This window comes from Embiotoca jacksoni, unplaced genomic scaffold (genome assembly GCF_022577435.1).
Source record: "Embiotoca jacksoni isolate LCO1_2020_lvr unplaced genomic scaffold, fEmbJac1.0.p SCAF_13, whole genome shotgun sequence".
Classification (NCBI taxonomy): domain Eukaryota; kingdom Metazoa; phylum Chordata; class Actinopteri; family Embiotocidae; genus Embiotoca; species Embiotoca jacksoni.
The window spans coordinates 552,826-576,699 of NW_027185263.1; the positions used below are offsets into that span (position 1 = coordinate 552,826).

Consider the following 23,874-nt stretch of genomic DNA (forward strand, 5'->3'; position numbering starts at 1 on the left):
TGGTCCACCTGTCTGTCTCCTGTCTGTCCTGTCTGTCTCCTGTCTGTCCTGTCTGTCCTGTCTGTCTCCTCCCACTGAACCTGAAAGCCTCGTGACCCCTCGAGCTGCTGCTGTTCCCTCCATGAGGTGAACCCCCTCCGGAGGACACGACGCTCGTTTTCGACCGTGTCGGTCATCACCGCGGTGTCACGCGCCGCCCCCCGGTGCGCGTGTCCCGGGGCGTATTGTGAAAACACACACCTTGTCCCCCCCTGTCCCCCCCCCCCCCCCCCCCCCCGGTGTCCCCGCCTGTCTCCGGTTGTTTTCCAGCTTCCGTTTCACCGAGTCGGTTCAAAACAAACTGAAGCTGCTCGTTAAATGTCATGAAATGTTTGTGTGTGTAGCTGAAACGTGTATTTGAACACACACACGCACGCACACACGCACGCACGCACACACACACTCAGTGGATGTGGGCTCCGAGACAGAAAGCTTGTCTTTAGGGGTGAAATGTCCAGAAAGTGTCCGTGTCGCGGAGCCTGTCCGGCCGGAGGACATCCGCTCCGAGCGGCTGTCTGTCTCCGTCCCCGCTTCCACTTTCTCTCCAACACGTTAACACTTCGCGGCCTGTCTCTGTCTCTGTCTCTGTCTCTGCTCTCAGGCTGCAGGACTCCATTTTGAAGGACCCGGTGAGAGCAGCTCGTCTCGGGGAGGAAACCCGCCGCCTCGTGTTCCGGGTCCGGCCCGGCTCTCCGCTCCTCGCGCGAGGTGTCTGGACCGTCTTCCGCCCCACTTCATTATTATTATTATTATTATTATTATTATTGTTATTATTATTGTTATTATTATTGTTGTTGTTGTGTCACCTCCAGGGGCGCGTGCGTGCTTTGTGAGGGCGTCTCGTGGGTGTTTGTGGAGGAAGAAGATCCAGTTGTTTTGGCACAACTTTGACACGTGACATGTCATCGATGACGTTCAGTTAATAATTGATGCTTTTAATTAAGAATAAGGGGGCGTGGCTGTTCGGACGTCTCGTGCGGTGCGTTTGGTGGCACCTCAGATGTTGTTGTTGTTTTCTGGAGGAGAGATTTACGGCCCCCTCGCTGCTCCCCTCTGCTCCCCTCTGCTCCCCTCTGCTCCTCTCTGCTCCCCCCTCTGCTCCTCTCTGCTCCCCCCTCTGCTCCCCCCGCTGCTCCCCTCTGCTCCCCCCGCTGCTCCCCCCTCTGCTCCTCTCTGCTCCTCTCTGCTCCCCCCGCTGCTCCCCCCTCTGCTCCTCTCTGCTCCTCTCTGCTCCCCTCGCTGCTCCCCGCTGGGCTCGGGGAGGCGAGGCGGCGGTGACGACCGGCAGCGCGCAGAAACGGAGAGTCTGCAGGCAGGAAGCGAGAGGAGCATCGAGAGGAGCAGAGAGGAGCATCGAGAGGAGCAGAGAGGAGCAGAGAGGAGCAGAGAGGAGCATCTACAGACGACGAATCCTGAAGTTATCTGGAGGGGGGGGGGGGGGGGGCAGTGACGCTGGAGGAGCGATACACGCCTGGATTGTGTTCAGGGGCCGCTGGAGCAGCTTTAGCGCATGTAGAGAGGAGGAGGAGGAGGAGGGAGGAGGAGGAGGAGGAGGGGAGAGAGTGAGTACGTTTCACAGGATCCAGGCCTAGTAGTATTGCCGCCGGGACTCTCCTCATCCGCTTTCAAAAAATTGGAAATTGTCCCATTTAAGCGGCGCGATGAGCGGACCGAGGCGCGTGTTCCCGGTGACCGACACCGGAATGGTAAGATTCCCGCGTCACGACGCGTTTCCTGCGTGATTTTTGTGCTGTTTGATGCACACACGGCTGCATCTGTCGGAGGGAAGCCCGTGGACGTGTGTGCGCGTCAGTGTGTACACGAGTGTGTGTGTGCGTGCGTGCGCGTGCCCGTGAACTTGTTGTGTCGTCGTCTTTGCATGCTAGCCTATTTGTGTTTCTGTCTTGTGCCACGAACGACACACACACACACACACACACACACACACACACACACACACACACACACATGCAGCTGCACGAACCTACACACACACACACGCTGATGCACACGCGCATTGGACACACGCACGCGCACGAAAGGGTCCATTTTAATTCGCGGTTGGAGCGCCGGTAACGTGCGGCTGATTGCGAACGTGACGCGCGGCGGTCATGTCGGAGGCTTTGATGAACCGGCCCCGGTGAGAGTTTACCGGCTGACCTTATCGCGCTTCATGTCATTTTCATCATATCGCGATAACAGCGTTCTCAGCGCGGCCGGCGGTGTTTGCGCAGAATCTGTGACATCAGCTCCGTCTGCCTTCTGATGTTGATGAAGGCAGGACGTGTCTGACGTCTCGGCACCAGATGAACTGCAGCCATGTTTGGACCTTTGTATTGAATGAGAGGAGGATCACAGAATCGATGTCGGTCGGGAACACGGAACATGATTATTATTATGGGATGAAGGAAAGCTGCGTCCTTGGAAGAATCCTCGCAGACGTACTGAAATGAAGTTTGATGTTTTCGTTTGAGCTTTTGGTGTTCCTGATGTCTGATGATTCCCTCCTCTGGTTTCAGGGAGGAACCGTGCCAGCATGAGCGGGCCGTACTCAGGCCCCGGCAGGGACACCCATCAGTCCAGCTGCCCTTTGACCCCTGACCTCTCCGCCCTCTCCTGCCCCACCAGACGGCGCGACCACAGGATCGGCCTCACCATGTCCGCCGCCGCCTCCTCCCTCAAACACGTCTACGGGTTCACGCCGAGGGACCGCTCCTCCTCCTCCTCCTCCTCCTCGCCGCCCTCCTCTTCGTCCTACAGTCCTCTCAGGAGGCTGCAGCATCTCACCAAGATGGTGAGCCAGCCCGACCTGGTGCTGCCGGCGAGGGAGCCGGAGAGGAGCTGGGAGTGGGCGGCGCCACGGAGGAAGGACCGGGCGAAGGCGGACCGGGACTCCTGGGATTATTCTGGCGCCCAGATTACGAGCAGAGACGACAGTTTTGGACAGAAACAACCCGGCGTCCGTCCCGAGAGCGCAGACGCACCCGCGGCCAATCACAGCGACTCCTCGGACAAGAAGGCCGAAGGTTGTTTCTCGGGCCCGCCGAGTCCGGCCTTCTCTCTGGACAGCAGCAGCCCCTTCGCCAACGGTTTACTCCACTTTGAGTCGTCTTTGTTCGAGGACGAAGACAACGATGACGAGGCGGGGACCGCGTCGCCCGTCGGAGACAAACGCGTCCCTCCCGGAGACTCCAACTCGGACTCCAAGGACGCCGCGGTGTCGTCGGCGAAGGTCGTGACGCGCTCCCAGTCCTCCGGTCAGCGCCGGAGGTACTGGGACGGCTCGGAGGACGAGTGGGAGAGCGGCGCCGAGCTCTTCCTGTTCGAGGATAGTTCCTCCAGGCAGTCTGTGGCAAGTTGTACCGTTTTGTTGTTGTTTGTCTCCGTCGCCGCACAGCGGCTCTCCGCAGCGCCGGCCCGGTGAGAAACGCTTCCGACGGTGCCGAGTTACAGAACCTCTTCACGCGCAGGCGCGACATTCGATCCCGAACGCCTCGCGGCCCAGAGACGGTTCGTTGTAGACGTCGGGTCGGCGAGCGATCGCAACGCTTTCCGTGCAGGCGGTCGCTGAACTCTTCGGGCCGGTTTCAGACTGCAGCCCAGATGTGCTGGCGGTCACGTCCGGGTTGAGTCCGCACGACACGACGGTGAAGAAAGGTTTGAGGCGTAATTCTAGAAGATCGGATCTCTCGCGTCATTCGTCGCTTCGAGTCTTAACTCCGTCACTCCTGAATAAATACCCATAAATGACACGTTTTAGAAATCACAGGAAAACAAATATTCTTCTTATAACGGCAGAATTTTCCTGAGAATTAGAAGATTTCAATTGTTTTCTTACAATAATGAAAACTAGGAACGACAGATAGTTCATGTGAAACACTTGTAATGGCGCCCATTTCCAAAAATGGAAACAAATATCAGGCAAAGAGGAGGAGGCCAAAAGCATCACGGGAGTTGTAGTTCGATGTCAAATCCACTCGGTGTCAAACACGGGAAATAAGGAAGAACAATAGTCGCACATACTTAATGATTTTTTTTATATTATAACAACTATTTGAAATTCATGTCCCATCGCTAAGCTAAGCTAAGTCGGGCGTTAGCCTCGTACTGCACTGAATTAGCCTTCCTGTAACCGTGCCGAGCTCACGATGGTCGTGACGGGTGGTACGATACCCACAATGCAACTCAACAACAGACACTTCGGTCTAAAATCCGTGAACTAGCTGGTGCTAATCCCTCCTCGGGCCTCGCCACAGATCTTCACTTCTCATTAACCACATTTGTTGTTGTTTTTTTGCACCGAAAACGCTTCGTACGACCTCCTCCACGTGTCTTCATCCTCCCCGGGACCCGCGAACGGACGTTCCACCTTCAACAGACACATTCGTTCTCTCATGTAACTCGATACGATAAAAGCGAGCGAGTGTTCCTTTAAAAGCCGGCGGTTACATCAGAGCAGCAGCTGGTGTCGGCCCTCCGGTCAGCGCCGCTACGTGCCGGTCATAACTCCGGCCTGCTCGGCTGCCCGACCGCCCGCTCGCACAAAGGACACGGAGGCAACCGGTGCTACGAGGTCCTGGTGGTGTTCCTGTTGTGGTTTCACAACAAAAGATGACGAGATAAAAATGTCACCACAGAAAAAACAGCCACAGAGATCAATGTGGTCAGAAACGGAAACCTTTGACCTTTGAGGCCCAACATAAAAACTTAGTCAACCCTTTTTTCTCATGCATTTTAATGTGTGCAAAAGAATCCAACACTCACTATCATTTATATTTCTTGTCAGTGAATTGTTTTTAGTTTTTTTTAATCACCACTGTTTTCTCTCGTCAGCAGCAGAACAGTTTCAAGAAAAAGACTTTACTGCCTGTGAAGTTTGTCGAGGGTGAAGTCGTCTGGGCAAAGTTCGGCCGGAGACCGTGGTGGCCCTGCGAGGTGATTGTTGACCCCGTAACGGGACTCTATCACAGAGTGAAAGGTGGGCCTGACACGTTGAATTACTCTGATAACCCAGGTCGGTGCTTCTAGACATGTTCTGGCGGGTTATTTCGGTTGTTAATTGAGAACCCCGGCTGGTAACTGCAGAACTGTCTTGTATGAATTATTGATGGAAACCAACATGTCAAAAAGATGATGTTTGGGGTAATAATCATTATTGTGTTGTGAACTGTTTCCCATTTAACATGCCATTTTTTACTGTCCTGTAAATCTTGTTGAGATGTTCTAACACCAGAAGTTCATCAGTCCTGTTAATTCTTGACAACGAAAGTGAACGTGTTTCACAATAAACTCTTTTATGTTAAATAAATTGAAGCCGTAGTTATAAGGTATAAGTGGTGTTAGGAAGGTTACTCAATTGTAATAAATTACAATTAATAGTTACCCTATTAAACTATTTTAAATACTTGCATTTTTAAGCTTCCTTTGCAGAGCTTCGTGTACTTCCTCTGCAGGTTTTTAATTTGCGTCTCATGACACCGAGCGGATGTTTTCTTGTTGTCTCAGAGCCCAGTGACCGGCACTGTCGCCTCTACCATGTCAGGACCTTTGGGGAGCCTGAGGAGCTGGTCTGGGTGGAGGAAAAATCAACTCACGCTTTCCATGGAGGGTTCGAATTCGAACAGCTCCTCCTGCTGCGCCGGAGAGGGAAGCAAAGGGAGCAGAACAACAAATACACTGTAATTATTATTTCATGAATAACAAGGCGATACTTGCGTGCCACGACGAGAAGTTGGTGTAAAACATTGTTGGGTGGGTCGTCCTCTTGGTAGACAGTGCAAGAAAGCTTGCACAACAAGAACAGCTTTTAAAAGACTTCTTCAGGAATGACACTTTCTGACTGAGCTGTGTTTTTCTTTTTCTTCCTGCAGATTGCGAAGCGTTTTCAGGAGTCTTGGAAATCCAGTGTGGCAGAAGCTGAGTCTGTTCTCCCAGAGAGACTCAAAATGGCTTCCTCCATTTCCTCGACCGCGGATGACGCCTTCCACGACCGCTCCACACCGGAGACGGAGAACAAGACCCAACCGACCGTTCCTCCTTCCACTTCACCTGTCTGCATCCTTCCTGAGACGTCGCACATAACCAATGGATCCATTTCATCCCCAGAAATTTCATCCCCAACAAAGCCAAGCACTTTAAGGAAATCTTCTGGCAAGAAGAAACCGAGTAAATCTTCGAAGGACAGAAGTGGTAAACACTCTAAAAAGACGCTGCGAAACAGCCCTGACCAATCAGACAGAGACAATGGAGAGTGCCCGTACTCTGACCTTGAGTCAGTCCCGAAGATTTTGTGTCCTAAAGCACTTGAACGGCAGCTGAAGCTCGCCCCGACTCAGCCCTCCGTCACGGTCGTCAAAGAGGTGAAGAAGCAGCCCGAGGTTCAGAGCGGTCTTTGGTTCAGCAAATCAGGCAAAGACAGGCGACCTAAAACCACCAGTCCGATGCCTGATCGCATGCTCTTTGGCAAGGTGCCCTGCAAGAAGAAGAACTCTTCTGTTGTTGGTAAAAAGACGCCGATTCCTTGTACGTCCTCCAGTGACCAGTCAGAGATGTCAGACAAGCAAAAGCCGACTGAAACCAGCCTGCCTCCTGAACAGTCGGGACATGTGAAGTGTAAAAACGCCGCAGCTGCTAATCGGTCTTCTGGTACGACTGGCGGTCATGCTGACCAGAAGTCCCCGGCTCCTGGGGACAGCGGATGTCCAAAGGGTGGACAGACAGCTGTGAATCCTGCCGACGGCGTTACCGGCCCGTCGTCCGGCCAGTTAGGCAGCTCGGATGTTAAAAAGGCCTCAGAGCCCTGCACGAAAGTCAGTTTCAACGACCAATCCAGGTTCTTAGAGAGTGTAAAGAGCGTCAGTCGAACTGATCCTGACGGGACGGCCTCTAAAAAAGTTGTTACACCTGACGAGATTTCTAACCCAGAAAAATCAAGCGACAAGACTTCGGCGTCCAGTTTAAAAGCTCAAACTACTGACTCACTAGCAAGGCTAGAGAAACATGCCAGTTTGGTGTCTCAGTGCAGGCTTCCCTTTGTTAAATTAATACGGAAGGACTTGAAGGATAACAAGTTCCTCAACTCCTGTGTAATTATTCGTCCGACTGACCAACCTGAATGCGCGAAGAAAGAGAAAACATCGGATACTAATGAGACGAAAGTACAATCAGTAAATCAAAAACAATCAGACTCGAAGGATAACAAGGCATCTGCAGATCAGACGAGTTCAAGATCCATCAAGGTCACAGTTAAGAAGTTAAAAGCGAGCGCTGGGTCCGGTATGCTTCGTCTCTCGTCCGAATCACCTCAAGGGAATGAAGTTGTGGCCTCCGATGATAAGTTAGGCAGCCCAGAAGCAGAAAGGGTACCGGTACCAAAAGAAAGCCCAACCAATGGGAGTTACTCTTCTTCTAACCAAACAGACCAGTCAGAAGGTAAGAAGACTCCTCCTCCTAATGCACCCAGCAAGTCCCCTGAGCCGTTGGTCTGTTCAGAGCAACCAATTACATCCGTCACAGCTTGTAGCCCGAGCGGCCGGCCCTCGCCCCGACACGGGAACGCCGTATGTAGGAATGCTCCTGTGCCCGAAGGCCCGTCGTCCAAGAAGTTCCGGAAAGTTGTCCACAAATCAGAGCCGTTACCGGAAGTCTTACGTGAGCAACCCGCCCACCTCCCCGCCAGCAATCGGCTGATGACGAGAGCACTGAAGGCCATGCATGAGGCCGAGCGCAAGAAGCACGAAAAAGCCCGAAAGGAGGCGGAGCAGAAGCAACTCCAGAATCCTTCCAGGAAAGCAGAGGACCTGCTGTGGAATCGGGACGCCAAAGTGGACTTTTGCACTAAAATAAAATCTCTAAAATCTCATTATAAAGACAACAGTGAGTGTGAGCAGGAGACTTTTTCTATCGGTAGCACCCCCCCTTTGATGTGTTCGGACTCAAATGACTGTGAAACAGATGTCAAGAGCGAAGACGAAGACCTCTCGATATCCTCGACTCCACCCATGGACTTCATACCTCTCACTTCTCGGGTAAAGGCAAAGAAAGAAGATCACGCCACCGATACGTGCTCCTCATCCTCACCTTCCTCACCATTTTCTTTCATGAATGCCTTTAAAAACGTGGACGAAGTCACCTTTCAGTCTCTGGCGAATGACGGCAGCGGCAAACCCGTCTCTTTCAAGCCGGACACAAACTACAAGTTCAGCACTTTTCTCATGATGCTGAAGGACTTGCATGACACTCGGGAGCGAGAGGGGGCGCCCTTAGAGCTGGAGATCGGCCCACCGAGCGCTCATGTGAAGGCGGAGCCCTCGGTGATGCCGGGTGAGGCTGCAGATCAGCAAACCAAATACGTTCATCGCATTTCAAGTCCAGACAAAACCTTAGTCACACACGGCGAAGTCGGCACGAGTCAGATGTTCAAGAGGCCCTACAACCGAAGGGGCAACTCCACCGGGTTGAAAAAGAGAGCCAACCGCAAAGTGCCTTGTCGTCCCGCCAGGTCTGGACCCGGTTTCCCCGGACTGGAGTCCGCGGCATCCTTCCCACCGATGGACTCTTCATCCAGAGTGGATTGCTCATCAAGAGTGCTGGGCTTACAGAGCAGCATCTGGCAGAGGCAGGCTGGAGGTGCTGGAGGAGAGGTCGGGGGGGTGGAGGAGGAGGAGGAGGACGAGGAGAGATGGAGCAGAGTGAAGGAGAATCTACAGATCATGGTGCCTTTGGAGCAGAGGGAGGGTGACACTACGCTGCTGTGTCTGGAACAGCCGAACGGCCTCGTGGCAGACTGCACTAAGACGAGCGAAGGCCTGACGCACATCGCTGGAGGAGGTGACGAAGGTCCGACAGGTGAGGACAGTCCGGTTCAGGGTCCGCCCGAAGTACTGGAGCGCAATCTGACCCGAATCCCCCACAATCCTACACCAACAGGTACAAATCTGAGAGTATAAAGCTTGAGATGCGCAACAACCGAGTCGTTTAGTCCACTTTCTTGCTGTCTGGTGATTTTTTTTTCTGCACACTTGGACGCAGTGGGATTTCCTCTTTCTGAGAATAGCATCAAATCATCACATAAAAAACACTTATTATAACTACAGAATCTGCCTGACAATCATCACACTTCTAAGTTTTGTTCAGTATTGTAGGAATGCAGTAACCGTAGTGTACATGCATGGATACACTGACGAGGAACTGCTGATGGCTAATTCTGCATACTTTTGATCTTTTTACTTTTGAAAATACATATTTTTTTGAAACGCACAGGACAAAGTAGGTTCATTGATTGATCTGCTGCAAAATCAGGTAAACTCCATGCAAATCCAAGACTTTTTTTTTTAACTTTTCCTCTTGTTGGTAATTTCTTTCCTCGTCACACACAAATAGTAAATGTTGCTTCCATCTGTTAAGTTATGTAACCGAGTGCACCTGTTACTCATTACAGGAATAGCTCATTCTTCCTAGATTACATATTAGGCACATTACACCTCACCAGACTGTAAAGACGAAGACAAAGGAGGCAGGTAGTTTAAACTTGACTGAAGAGATGTATTCACATTGATGGAATCCAGGAAACAAACCCAGAAAAGCAGATTGAAGCACAGACTGGTATGAAAACTATAAACTGTGGCATTAATGTGACTGAAATACAATTACGTATAAGGCCAACAGAAAATGGAAAGCATAGAGCATCCGGTCAGTTTTCAGAGTAAAACACATCATTACATCAACGTCCATCCCGTGTTCTTTCAAGGACAAGAAATGCATTTTCCTGCTGCTAACAGGTTTCTTTACATTTATCTTTAACTATCTTTAAAGGTTTGATAGCTACCAGCTGGACACAAACGTATTTCTTATATTTCTTGTATCTAAAGAAAATGTTGTTTAAAGTTTTAAAACATCGTCTACACCTCTGGTATATTTTACGTTTACCTGCTAGAAACACAAAAATCAAAGAAAAATGTCCAAATCTGGAAGTAAAACAAAACCACGCAGACAAAACGCTTCGTTTGACGTGCAGACAGAAAAAAAAAGCGGTGCAAATGCGACATGACGAACCCGCTACAGGTGGAAAATACAGGTGATATCTGTCCAGTAGATCAACTGACAAAAGATCTTTTCCCATTCTCTCACTGAAGCCTTTATAATGTTTTACCCAGTATATAAAAAAAAAAACTACCTTCTTTTCTTCAGCACATAAACGAATAAGAAAACCAAGCAAGAGGCTGATTGAATGGACCGAAGAGTACGACCAGATCTTCTCCACCAGGAAGAAAACCAAAAAGCCTCTCCAGTCGATTGGAAAGGTAAAAACCATACAAAGTAAGCTCTGGTGTAACTTTAAAACCACATGTTGTCGTGTAAAAGTGTGTCATTAAAGAGCTAATAAAACATTACGCAGACGATACTCACACCGTTTGTCTTCTCAGGCCACTCAACCCGTCACCTCCATGTCTGAGCCCTCGGACGAGAACCAACACCCGCCAATCAGCTTACTCCCGGAAATACAGACTCCGCCTCCCGAGGAAGTCCCTACAGCGACGCCCGCCGAGCTACAGATTCCCACTGCTGACAGCATGCCTACCCAAGATGCACCGGTCCTTTCCATCGACACATTGACTCCTCCTCCTGAAGCCGAACCGCCGCTGTCAGAAGGCCTCGTCAAAGACAACAGTAAGGCAGCGGTTCTGTTTGAAGACTACTTTCACATACATGTACCAAGTTTGGCGGACATGTGTATCATATGTAGATCTACAAAAAATGAGTCTTGGTGCTGTGACCTAAACTCAACAGGAAGTCAGACATTTTGAATTTTGTTTCTATTTTCGGTGATTTGCGTGTGTTATGCTTTAGAGAACTCCTTTTACAAATTCGATCTGACCGACTTGAAATTTGGTGTGTCCAATCTTAAGACCTTTGGGATGAAAAGTTTGTAAAATAATTAGTTTTCGTTGAACACACGGTGTGTCCGTGGCGTGGTGGCCATTTTGCAAGTTTCATCGTGAAAATGTAAATTGTTGTAACTTTGGTGCACATTGTCTGATGTTCTCCAAACTTTACATGTTTGATAAAAGTCCTCGCCTGATGACATGTACGTGCCAATATTCAGTCGTAGTCATAGCGCCGCCTACTGGCAACAGGAAATGACATATTTCGAGCCTTAGTTTGGGTTTTAGAGGATTGACCAGAAAAGCCTTAAAACCTTGATGATGCTACATAGTGGACACGGGAAGTGATAGAAAATGTGCAATACATCATGTCCACCACCAGGCCCACCCCGCAGGACATAACATCTAAAAATTTTAATTAATGAAAGTGCAAAGCCGCATCTAACGCCATCCCACTAGTCTCCACAACACTGCTTGAAAACATATTGTAACTTCTACCACGTTAGATAACTCAAATTGTGCTTTTCTCGGTTGTTAATCCGGCCTGATGTGGACGGACCGGCAGTTTGTCCGTCTGAAGCTCTTCTTGTTTCATACTAACCCGGCTGTTTGATTAATAGGAAGCGCTCCAGTGCTGATGAAGAAGAGGAAGAGGAAGCCCACTCAGAAGATCCTGGAGTACTGTCTGGAGTCGGAGGCATCGACGTGCCCCAAGAAGAAGGTACAATACGGACGTCTGTTGGGTGAACAATTAATCGTACACGAGTTAAAATAAATAATAATGTACAGTGCCTTGCAAAAGTATTGACCCCCCCCCTTGGCGTATTTCTTTTTTTGTTGCCTTACAACCTGGAATTAAAATTGATTTTTGGGGGGTTGTATCATTTGATTTACACAACATGCCTACCACTTTGAAGATGCAAAATATGTTTTATTGTGAAACAAACAAGAAATAAGACAAAAAAACAGAAAACTTGAGCGTGCATAACTATTCACCCCCCCCAAAGTCAATACTTTGAAGAGCCCCCTTTTGCAGCAATTACAGCTGCAAGTCTCTTGGGGTATGTATCTATAAGCTTGGCACATCTAGCCACTGGGATTTTTGCCCATTCTTCAAGGCAAAACTGCTCCAGCTCCTTCAAGTTGGATGGGTTCCGCTGGTGTACAGCAATCTTTAAGTCATACCGCAGATTCTCAATTGGATTGAGGTCTGGGCTTTGACTCGGCCATTCCAAGACATTTAAATGTTTCCCCTTAAACCACTCAAGTGTTGCTTTAGCAGTGTGCTTAGGGTCATTGTCCTGCTGGAAGGTGAACCTCCGTCCCAGTCTCAAATCTCTGGAAGACTGAAACAGGTTTCCCTTAAGAATTTCCCTGTATTTAGCGCCATCCATCATTCCTTCAATTCTGACCAGTTTCCCAGTCCCTGCCGACGAAAAACATCCCCACAGCATGATGCTGCCACCACCATGCTTCACTGTGGGGATGGTGCTCTCGGGGTGATGAGAGGTGTTGGGTTTGCGCCAGACATAGCGTTTTCCTTGATGGCCAAAAAGCTCAATTTTAGTCTCATCTGACCAGAGTACCTTCTTCCATATGTTTGGGGAGTCTCCCACATGCCTTTTGGCGAACACCAAACGTGTTTGCTTATTTTTTTCTTTAAGCAATGGCTTTTTTCTGGCCACTCTTCCGTAAAGCCCAGCTCTGTGGAGTGTACGGCTTAAAGTGGTCCTATGGACAGAAACTCCAATCTCCGCTGTGGAGCTTTGCAGCTCCTTCAGGGTTATCTTTGGTCTCTTTGTTGCCTCTCTGATTAATGCCCTCCTTGCCTGGTCCGTGAGTTTTGGTGGGCGGCCCTCTCTTGCCAGGTTTGTTGTGGTGCCATATTCTTTCCATTTTTTAATAATGGCTTTAATGGTGCTCCGTGGGATGTTCAAAGTTTTGGATATTTTTTTATAACCCAACCCTGATCTGTACTTCTCCACAACTTTGTCCCTGACCTGTTTGGAGAGCTCCTTGGTCTTCATGGTGCCCCTTGCTTGGTGGTGTTGTAGACTCTGGGGCCTTTCAGAACAGGTGTATATATATATACTGAGATCATGTGACACTTAGATTGCACACAGGTGGACTTTATTTAACTAATTACGTGACTTCTGAAGGTAATTGGTTGCACCAGATCTTATTTAGAGGCTTAATAGCAAAGGGGGTGAATACATATGCACGCACCACTTTTCCGTTATTTATTTTTTAGAATTTTTTGAAACAAGTTATTTTTTTCATTTCACTTCACCAATTTGGACTATTTTGTGTATGTCCACTACATGAAATCCAAATAAAGATCAATTTTAATTCCAAGTTGTAAGGCAACAAAATAGGAAAAACGCCAAGGGGGGTCAATACTTTTGCAAGGCACTGTAAATTATTTGTTCAAAATAATCTAAGAAGGCTTAGAGATGTAATTTAAAAAGGCAGATGATGTGGAGAAAACTCCCTCAGGAGGTCGTTAATGTTCTTTCTCGGGCGGACCGACATTTCAGACGGACGTTTCTGTTCCTTTAACAGTTTATTGATCGTGTTTTTGTTTGTTTCAGGTCAAAACCCTGAAGACCAGTTCGAGTCCTGCTCCTCAGTCCGGTCAGTGAGTCATCGTATAATATAATCGTATTCCATACTTTTTTTATCCCTAAAAATGTACTTTGAATGTTAAAAATATTTATTAAAATTATTTTTAAATGGAGTCATTCAGACGGTTTTAAATAGTGAATCCATTTTTCTGTTTCCTCTGTTGTTCCTGCTTCTAAAGCTGCGTTCCTTCTCACAGATTCTGCGCCTCCATCTTCAAAATCAAAGATTAAACCGCCGACTGTCTCCATGCCGCCGCCGCTGCCTCCGCCACCTCCACCTCCACTGCCGTCTGCGCCTCCCACCTCTCCACCCGCCCCCTCCGCTCCGACCAGTCACAGCCCTCCTGCTCCCTCCTCTCCACCTGAACCCGAACCGGGCCAGGAGGAGGCGGCTTCAGCAGACGTAGATTGTCCTCAGGCAGACGACAGGAAGGACCCAGCAGAGTCGGAGGTCGGCCATCTTTTCTTTCTCCATACGGCCGCTCAGATGTTTTACTACACAGAAGCTGATGTTATCCTCTGTGTCGTCAGGGCGACGCTTCCAGCCTCGAGCACAGCTTCTCCATGAAGGACGACCTGTCGCTGTGTGACGACACACTTTTATCCACCAGGAAGATCATCGGGGACCGAGGAGGGCCGGCGTCCATGAAGGAGAACATCTGTCAGGTAAACTTAATGACGATCATAGAGCTGTTGGAGAAAACACTTTATATTAGTGATGGAGTTTATGTTTGGAGGACTGAGAGTGAATGAAGTGATGACCTTTTATTTCCAAAAGGTCCAAGGTCACCTTCCCTGTGACATCAAAATGTTTCTGTCCATTATCCAGCACCATAACTCTTATATTTTTAGCTAGTCGTGCGTACGAATAGCACAAGAGGAGACTGTGACCATATTTAACATTTGTTCAGATACTGAGTTAATTAAATAAGTTATTTAAAACAACACCAGTGGGAATGATAAAAAAAAAAATAGGAATATACAGACAAACGTTACAGCGTTATGAATATAAATGGTCAACAGGACCAGAGAGCGATCCCTGCGGGACGTCCCGTTTCACACATTGTAAGTTTGTCACATTAAAACTCAGGAATATTTTTTTTAATTTCTTCTGGAAAAAAGCTTTATTTTGAAACCACGCAGGAAGTGGAACCGCCGCCGTCGCCTCGCTGCTCTGAGTCTGTTTCACTGTTTGGTGTCTCTGAACGCAGCTTTGTGTTGGTTGTTGTGCGTCAGGTGTGTGAGAAGACGGGCGAGCTGCTGCTCTGCGAGGGTCAGTGCTGCGGAGCGTTCCACCTCGCCTGCATCTCTCTGGCCGAGGCGCCCAAAGGGAAGTTCGTCTGTCCGGAGTGCAAATCAGGTGAGTCGACGCTTCACGGCTGGTCACTGATGGCGAAACTAATAAGAATAATAAGAACAAGGTTTTTAATTTTTCCATTTGAACTCACTGCAGAGCGAAATGTCAATAAAGAAAGTCGGAGATGTAAAACACATTTTTTTTTTATGTAGATTTATTTCAGTCCTCAGATCTTCAAGTAAAAACAAGCTCTGACTAAGTCCATCACTTTATCTAACGGTCCTCGGAGGACTGAACATGATTGACAGCGTTACACACTTTTCTCTTTTGAATCGTAAACATATTTTTTGTTTGTAAAATGTTTCTGCTTTTGAATTGTTGGAGTGACAAATTAAAATGTAGAAAATAAACAAAACAAGTGACATGTATAAAACAAAAACTACATTTATATACTTTCATTGATTTTTAATATTTAAAACCAGCTGATAGACACGTTCACGTTATCATATTCAGCATGTAAACAGTGATTCTTGAGCTGCATTAACACCCAATAAAAACCCATTTTAATGTCAATGTAAAAATATAATTATTCACCGCAAAGATTTGTGTTTGTTTACTTATCAAGATAAATGGTTTAAAGATGAACTAGAGTGTAAAAATACCCAAAGAACTGCTCCTATATCTGTTGTTCTAAACTCTTTGATTTGAATTAAAACCATGAGACGGATGATGTTGTATCTCCTGATGATGCGTTCAGGTGTCCACACCTGCTTCGTGTGTAAGAAGCGCAGCGAGGACGTGCGTCGCTGCATGATTCCCGTGTGCGGGAAGTTCTATCACGGCGAGTGCATCGCCGCCTTCGCCCCGACCGCTCCGGTGAACCGCGGCTTCCGCTGCTCCATCCACGTCTGCCTCACCTGCTTCATCGCCAACCCCAGCAGCTCGTCCGTCTCCAAAGGTGAACGGCGGCCCGATCAGGTGAGCCCGTCGCTGTGTGCAGCTCTAACCGTCTGTCCTCCCGTCTGTCTGAAGGTCGTCTGGTGCGCTGCGTTCGCTGCCCGGTCGCCTACCACGCCACCGATCTGTGCATGGCGGCCGGCACCGTGGTGCTCTCCAACAACAGCATCATCTGCCCCAACCACTTCACCGCCCGCCGCGGCGTCAAGAACCACGAACACGTCAACGTCAGCTGGTGCTTCGTCTGCACCGAAGGTACCGAACATTTTTTAACCTCCGGAACCAGACGGATGGAGAGTCGGTAGAGAAACTCGCACTTTTTACACAAAAAAACTCGTGAACAGAAGCTCTGCTGAAAGTATGACATCATAAAGTCTCCTTTCAACTTAAAACTGACTTTATTACCAAAACTACGTTGTTATTTCCTATCATTAGGCTCCACCCTCTCTCCTCTCACCATCAAAACAAACCGCAACAACAGGAGGTGACGGGGTTTGTGGGAAATGTGGTCTTATGATGGATTGAGGAACATGTTCAATGAGTTTTCTCCACTTCCAGCTGGAAGAGACTGAACTTTGTTTTAGTGTTGAATGAATGTGATTTAAAAAGCATCTGAAGCTCTTATTCTGACAGCAGATGGAGCCTTTGTTCTATTCCAGTCACAGACCGTCTGTTCTGGGAAGATACGTCACTTATACACTCTTCATCACTTTGGGCCTCGTGACGGTTCTGAGTTCAACACGGGAAGAAAAACACATTACAAGTCAGATATTTCTGGGATGTGCAGCAGGATTATTATCACAGGAAGTCACCACATATTTCTCTTTAGCAGAAAGGTGCTAAAATAAAATTCACTTTTTTTTCTCCTTGATTTGCAATTCTTCTTAAAAATTTTACAGCAAAGAGACTCACTTAAAACTCCTCAAATTACATCGTAATTTTTGAAAAAAGCTGCAAAATCAAACACTGAAATCCTGAAAGGAACTGAAAATGTGGTTTTAGTGTTGAGTTACTTCTGAAAACTGCATTACTTCGGGCAAAAGTTCATGCAAACAGCATAAAGTTACAAGTTAATAAAGAAAACTTCTGTTTCCACATTCAGCAGATGCGTAAACATTAGTCTTGGAGTTTGAAACCAAAACAATGAGCTAAAAGAGGACGTAGCGCCCTGTGAGTGTTGTTAAATGGTTGTTGTTCCCCCACCTGTCCTGCAGGGGGCAGCCTGCTCTGCTGTGAGTCCTGTCCCGCTGCATTTCACCGCGAGTGTCTGAACATCGAGATGCCCAAAGGCAGCTGGTTCTGCAACGACTGCAAGGCGGGCAAGAAGCCTCGGTTCAAGGACATCCTGTGGGTGAAGGTCGGCCGCTACAGGTCAGGAAAGACAAACAAACCAGACAGACGCTCTTCGTTCAACCTTTTATTTCCGTTGTTCTGTTCTTGATCGGCTTCTTCTTCCCGCTCTTGGAAGGTGGTGGCCGGCCGAGGTCAGCCATCCCAAAACCATCCCCGAGAACATCCAGAGAATGAGGCACGACGTCGGCGAGTTCCCCGTCCACTTCTTCGGCTCCAACGACTACCTGTGGACGTACCAGGCCCGCGTCTTCCCCTACATGGACGTGGACGCCAACAGCAAAGAGAAGATGGGCAAAGGCGTCGACGCCACCTACAAGAAAGGTGACGTGGCTTCTAGAGCGGATTCATTTGAATCCCTTCGACGCGGTCGTTTGACTGTCGGTGTCTCTCCTCAGCGTTGGAGGAGGCGGCCGTGAGGTTTCGTGAGCTGCAGGCGGAGAAGGAGCTTCGTCAGCTTCAGGAGGACCGAAAGAACGACAGGAAGCCGCCGCCGTACAAACACATCAAGGTAAAAATAAAACATTATACCGACATTACCGAGACGACAGGGTAACATGGAGGCAGCACTCAGGGGACGGACGCCTTTTAATAACGTGTTCAGAAACATTCCCGACCTGACGGACACTTTTCCGACTCCTCCAGGTGAACCGGCCGATAGGAAAGGTTCAGATCTTCACGGCCGACCTGTCGGAGATCCCACGCTGTAACTGCAAGGCGACGGACGAGAGTCCATGTGGAATGGACTCGGAGTGCATCAACCGCATGCTGCTGTACGAATGCCACCCGCAGGTACCGGAAACCGTGTCATTTCTTTTGTATGAGATTTGGTGGAGTTGAAGTTTAACAGCTGAGTTTGGTCGTGTTGTTGTGGAGCTGTTTTTGATTAAATTAGAGTATTTATTTTTTACAAAGCAGTGTTTAGAGTTTAAGGGGTTAAGATCACAGACTGGATATAAAAGAGTTTGTAGCTTCAGGTCTGTAAAATGGTTCTGATCCAGAAGTGTCTTCAGCTGCAATACCAGCGAGTGCCACTAGAGGTCGGCTCCAAAAAACCTCCGGCTCCATAGACTCCCATTCAACTTCTCTCATCAAATCCAAAGTGAATAAAATGTGTCCATCAGTTATCTCGGTGTTGTTAGCTAAAGTCACTCCTTCTTATTAGTTTTCTGGAGGTCCATCTGAAAATAATCCCTCATTCATTAGAAAAGAAGATTCAAGAAGACCTGTTTTTGGGGGCGTGTCTGTTTGATTGACAGGCCTGTGGTGCAGTCAGGTTATAGCTATCGGTGGGCGGGACGTAGTATCGTCAGGTTTCCAATCAGATCGGTCAGATCCACCGCTGGCTCCTCCCCCAGCTCGTCCAAATATGGTCACTTCCTGCTCCAAACCGCTCCGAACTAGTAAAGATGGTGACGGACAGAATCTGAACTGGAGGATTCATAACGTTCACAAACCAACGATGACATCACTGATGGTTGATGACATCACTGATGGATGCTGATTGGTTCACACCTGATACTTTCATCCGGTCCAAAACAAGGAACAGTTGAATACCAAAAGGTTTTGTTTTGTACTTAAAAAGGTGTAAATATCTGGTGTTTATCTGGCGTCTGCTAGGAGACCTCCGAGTGTTACGTACATCCAGGTGAGTCTCCGTCTGACGATGCTGCTTCGTTGCAGGTGTGTCCGGCCGGCGAGCGCTGCCTCAACCAGGCGTTCAGCAAGCGTCAGTACAGCCAGGTGGAGATCTTCAGGACGCTGTCTCGAGGCTGGGGGCTGCGCTGCGTCCACGACATCAAGAAGGTGACGGCCGTTCTGGTTCTGACTTCCTGTCCGACGTCATGTCTCCATGGTGAATATTCCCGTGTGTCTCTCAGGGTCACTTTGTCAGCGAGTACGTCGGGGAGGTGATCGACGAGGAGGAGTGTCGGTCGAGGATCCGACACGCTCAGGAGAACGACATCTGTAACTTCTACATGTTGACGCTGGACAAGGTACGGATCAGAACCTCAGACGGGTTTACAGTCTGTAACATCTGGTGTTGAGACTAAAATACTATTTTGGCAGTATCATCCGTTCATGTTCAGAAATTCATTTACTGTCAGACCGCTCTTTCATTCAATCTCAGAAACATAAATAAAACTAATCAAAGTTGAGTTTTTTGACATTATTGAGGAAGTAGAATCACTGCAGCTTCCTGTTTTCCACCCAAAACCACGGACCTGCTCCAAAATGTGGTCCACCTGAACACACCTGAGATCTGTGGAAACAAAACCAGACTACTAACCAGTATTAACCAGTACTAACCAAAACCAACCAGTACTAACCAAAACCAACCAGTATTAACCAGTACTAACCAAAACCAACCAGTACCAACCAAAACCAACCAGTACCAACCAAAACCAACCAGTACCAACCAAATAACCACCAACACAACTGTCTTTGCGCTGCTTCATTTGTATGAAACTCCTTTTGCGCGCTGCAGCGGGACCTTTTCCAACAACAAGCCGAGAGGTGAACGTCCGTCCTCCGGTTGGAGCTGCAGCAGGAAAACATAAGAATATATATCGGCGTGCATCACGAAGAGGAAGAGGAGGAGGAGGAAGATTTGTTTCAGATGAGTCGGACTGACTTATTTCCCGTTGTGTGTCTGTCAGGACCGGATCATCGACGCCGGGCCGAAGGGGAACGAGGCGCGCTTCATGAACCACTGCTGTCAGCCCAACTGTGAGACCCAGAAGTGGACGGTGAGCGGAGACACCCGGGTGGGGCTGTTCGCCCTCGTCGACATCGCTGCAGGTACGCCGGACTCCTGATTCCTTCAAAACACCTGGATGTAACGTTTATTTCAGCAGATTCATCAGCAGCTCTTTAAACTGAATCATTTCCTTTATCCAGATATTTCAGCATTTTATTCTGGATGACACGTTTCTAAACATTAAACTCTAATATTTGCACGTTATTTGTGGCATTATGTTAAAAACGACATTTATTGACGAGATTTTTTGCGGAAAAGTTGCAACAATTAAAAAGTAAAAAAAACAATTATTTCCTGGAGGGACTGATTTCCAATTCCAGACAGGCCGTCTACGTTTTCACTTCACATCTCCGTGTGTTGCTGAAATAACTTTTAGTCGCTGTGACTGAACCTGCTGATGAATTTAAAAATATCCAGCTTGTTTCTGTGTGAAGGTTTTTGGTGCAGCAGGTTGTTTGACCACCAGATGGCGTCTTTGCCAAGGCCTCATCAGTCGGACTAACCTGGTGTGTTTGTGTTGCGTTCAGGCACCGAGCTCACCTTCAACTACAACCTGGAGTGTTTGGGAAACGGGAAGACGGTGTGCAAATGCGGCGCTCCGAACTGCAGCGGCTTCCTGGGCGTCAGGCCGAAGGTGGGCGGAGCCACACTGTTGATTTAAGAGTACAGGTCATCTGACGTTAACATAAAACTGAGCCGGCGTCTCTCCTCTGAACCAGAACAACCCTCCGTCCGAGGACAAAGGTCGTAAGCTGAAGAGGCGGGGCCACGGGAAGAGGAAGAACAAGGCGGTGCTGACCAAAGAGAGGGAGGACGAGTGCTTCAGCTGCGGGGACGGAGGACAGATGGTGTCCTGTAAGAGACCCGGATGTCCCAAAGTTTACCACGCGGATTGTCTGAACCTCACCAAGAGGCCTGCAGGTCAGTGACTCACCACCAGGGGGCGTGTTGGAGAGCAGAGGGACACCTTCAGGGTTAATCATGATGCAGCGAAGTGGGCGGAGCACCTTATGTTGTTGTTTTTTCCAAAGTAAAGCTAAAAGTAACTGCTTTATTTACCGTTGGATATATTTGATTTATTTTACTTATTTAATGAAAACCAAGTAACAACAGAAGAATGTAGCTTCCTGAGACTTTCCATCACTGAAATGAATAAATCTGACTGAAACTTCCAGAAAGTTGTTTAACTTGTTGTTTAAGTTTAACTAACTTGTTTTAAGATCAGATTTGGAGGCGTTTGGTGCGCGTGATGAGTTCAAGGACAGTCGGAAACTTTTGTTTTCAGTTTCAGGCTGATAAACTGTTATTTTGTTGATTCATTTGAAAGAAAACCTGCGTTGAAAGGTTTCCTGCTCTGCGTCTGTTTATCCGTGGCAGGTCGTTGGGAGTGTCCGTGGCACCAGTGTGACATCTGCAGTAAGGAGGCGGCGTCCTTCTGCGAGATGTGCCCCTCCTCCTACTGCGCTCAGCACCGCGACGGCCTCCTCTTCATCTCCAAGCTGGACGGGAAGCTGTGCTGCAGCGAGCACGACCCCTGCGGTCCGGATCCGCTGGAGCCGGGGGAGATCCGGGAGTACGCGCCCGCCCCCCGAGCGCTGCCGCCGGGGCTGGGCATGGCCGTCATCCCCCCCGCCGCCTCCAACGCCCCCGCCGCCACCAGGAGGGCGGCGGAGAGCGGCGCCGCGACCTCCGAGTCGCCTCCTGCGTTCTCCATCCCGGTGCCCATCACCATCCCCGTCGCCGCTCCCGCCTCCTCGCCGCCGCCCGGCACCTCCGACGCTCCCGGCAGCCCGCACGTCTTCGACCTCCCGCACTACTCGCCCATCTCCTCGTACGAGGAGGAGAGGGACGTCCTGGAGGAGGACGAAGAGGAGGAGCTTCTGGCGGAGGAGGAAGAGGAGGAGGGAAGGCAGAAATCAGACACACAGGAAGACGACGACGAAGAGGAGGAGGAGGAGGTGGAGGAAGAAGAGGAGGAAGAGGGGGAGGGAAGGCAGAAATCAGACACGCAGGAAGACGACGACGAAGAGGAGGAGGAGGTGGAGGAAGAAGAGGAGGAAGAGGGGGAGGGAAGGCAGAAATCAGACACGCAGGAAGACAACGACGAAGAGGAGGAAGAAGAGGAGGAAGAGGGGGGGGAAGAGGGGGAATACCTGGAGCTCAAAGACGAAGAGGAGGATGATGATGATGATGATGAGGAGGAGGAGGATGATGAGGAGGAGGAAGAAGAGGAAGAAGAAGAGGAGGAGGAGGAGGAGTGATGCACAGTGGATTGTTGACAGTCACTACAGAGAGGAAGCACACCGAGATGAACGCGTCACTTTAAGGAGGATTTTTAGGACAAAACTAAACATAAACAAAGAAATAAACTCGTACGGATTTACAGTAAATATTCTGACACAGTCTACGATTTCAACGTTTATTTATACTTCATCACGTAGTTTCGTCCTGAGAATCAGTCGGACCTCGTGAGTTCACCTTCGTTCAGATCACAGAAAACACGTTTCACTTCGGTGTTTATTTTCTCACGTTCACGTCTTTTATTTCAGGAAGTTCATCTTCAGATTCAAACTTCCTGTCGGGCACGTTCGGTTTTTTTTTTTTGGACCAATCAGAGTCCGGAATATGTTTACATCTGTGCAGTTTGAGGGTCGCTGTGATACCAAACGTGGTGTTTGTCCGTAGTGAAGCCAGCTGGAGTTCGTTGGTGCTTTCGAACGTGAACGAGGCTCCAGATGAAAAACACAACGAGCCTCAAACTCCAGTAATCCGGATTCCAGCGGACTCCAGTCGAACTTCCCTCCACGACTCCGACCGGAAACCCGTCGGAGTCGTTGCTTCCGTTAAATCCCGTCTCCCCTCCGAGTCCACGTCTTCAGCAGTTGGTGCTTCACGATCAGACTGAAATCACGCCCGCTGGTTGGCTGGTTGGCTGGTTGGCTGGTTGGCTGGTTGGCTGGTTGGCTGGTTGGCTGCCTGGAGCCTCGAACACGCCTGGTTGGAAAAATCAGTCTAAAGGAGTTTTTTTTTTTTTTTTTTAAATAAACACAAACGTTCTGGATCACAGGTGTCACTAGCGGTTTAGAGAACGACTCTAGATTCGATCATTTCATGCCAAAAAAAAAAAAACTGACCGAGATGGTCGTGTCGGACGGAGAGCGGTCCTCGTGTCGGCGTGGCAACGACTCTCAGAACGTATTTATGCCATCGTGGGACGATCTCGTAGGTTGTTTAGGAAGCGAGCGTCCGTCGGCTCCAGTGTGTACGCTGTCGTCTTTATTTATACGCTGTTCTGTGACGCACAAATGACGATGAGGAAGATGGCGCTCCTCCATCTCGACTCTCCGTGGGGGGAGGAGGGGGTGCTTGGAACGAGGCGCTCTTCGGCCATGACGGTGTTCTTGTGTTCTTGCCACATGTTCCTGTCTGCTTGATATTGTCTGTCATCTGATGCCTTCGTGTGTTTCTTTGGAGATATTTGGAAGGAAGGTAACGGCGCCCCGTGAGACACCAGTTCCCCTACGAACGCCTTTTTACAGTCGCCCAGCGAGTCATGTTTCATTCCAGTGTAATTATGAACTGTAGATCTCAACCTGTCAAAACAACTGCTATATAAATATATAAGAAGAAGTTATGAAATGAGGACTCTGTAGTCTTTTCTTTACATTTTTGTCAAACACAAAGATTCACAGAAATACGTGAGCGGCTAAAATCAAAGCTACGATTAAATCCTGCAATGAGGCTTTAAATGATTTTAATTAAAAGTCGAATAAAAATGTTTTTTTCCACCCGAACGCTCCAACATTTATTAGAAGTTAAGTGTTTATTATTTCAGCAGCTCTCAAGCCAAATATGTCTGGATGCTAATTATCCACACGAGATGCAGCTGGATGCTAACAAATATATTCCTTCTTTTATAATGTAAAATGACGTGTTCATGTGGAGCTGCTGACTTTAGAGGTG

At 48.7% G+C, this 23,874-nt stretch overlaps 1 protein-coding gene across 4 annotated transcripts; it reads left to right on the top strand.

Moving 5' to 3' along the window:
* The first annotated feature begins 429 nt into the window (after positions 1–429).
* On the top strand, positions 430–23,550 carry nsd1b (nuclear receptor binding SET domain protein 1b). Of its 4 annotated transcripts, none has more exons than XM_069145753.1 (24): positions 430–747; positions 2,559–3,391; positions 4,873–5,017; positions 5,545–5,717; positions 5,910–8,886; positions 10,228–10,340; positions 10,464–10,707; positions 11,543–11,643; positions 13,514–13,556; positions 13,744–13,997; positions 14,078–14,212; positions 14,783–14,906; positions 15,601–15,801; positions 15,876–16,055; positions 17,015–17,171; positions 17,269–17,474; positions 17,549–17,661; positions 17,796–17,942; positions 18,834–18,956; positions 19,031–19,147; positions 19,811–19,952; positions 20,439–20,545; positions 20,631–20,832; positions 21,289–23,550. In XM_069145753.1, exons 2-24 carry the CDS (start codon positions 2,576–2,578, stop codon positions 22,170–22,172), a joined length of 7,704 nt encoding a protein of 2,567 aa, XP_069001854.1. In that variant the 5' UTR covers positions 430–747; positions 2,559–2,575; the 3' UTR covers positions 22,173–23,550. The 4 variants fall into 4 exon arrangements, with proteins under 4 accessions (XP_069001854.1, XP_069001852.1, XP_069001856.1 ...); XM_069145751.1 differs by lacking the exon at positions 430–747 and adding an exon at positions 1,484–1,745; XM_069145755.1 differs by lacking the exon at positions 430–747 and adding an exon at positions 1,484–1,745 and having other exon boundaries at positions 4,876–5,017.
* The last annotated feature ends 324 nt before the right edge of the window (positions 23,551–23,874 follow it).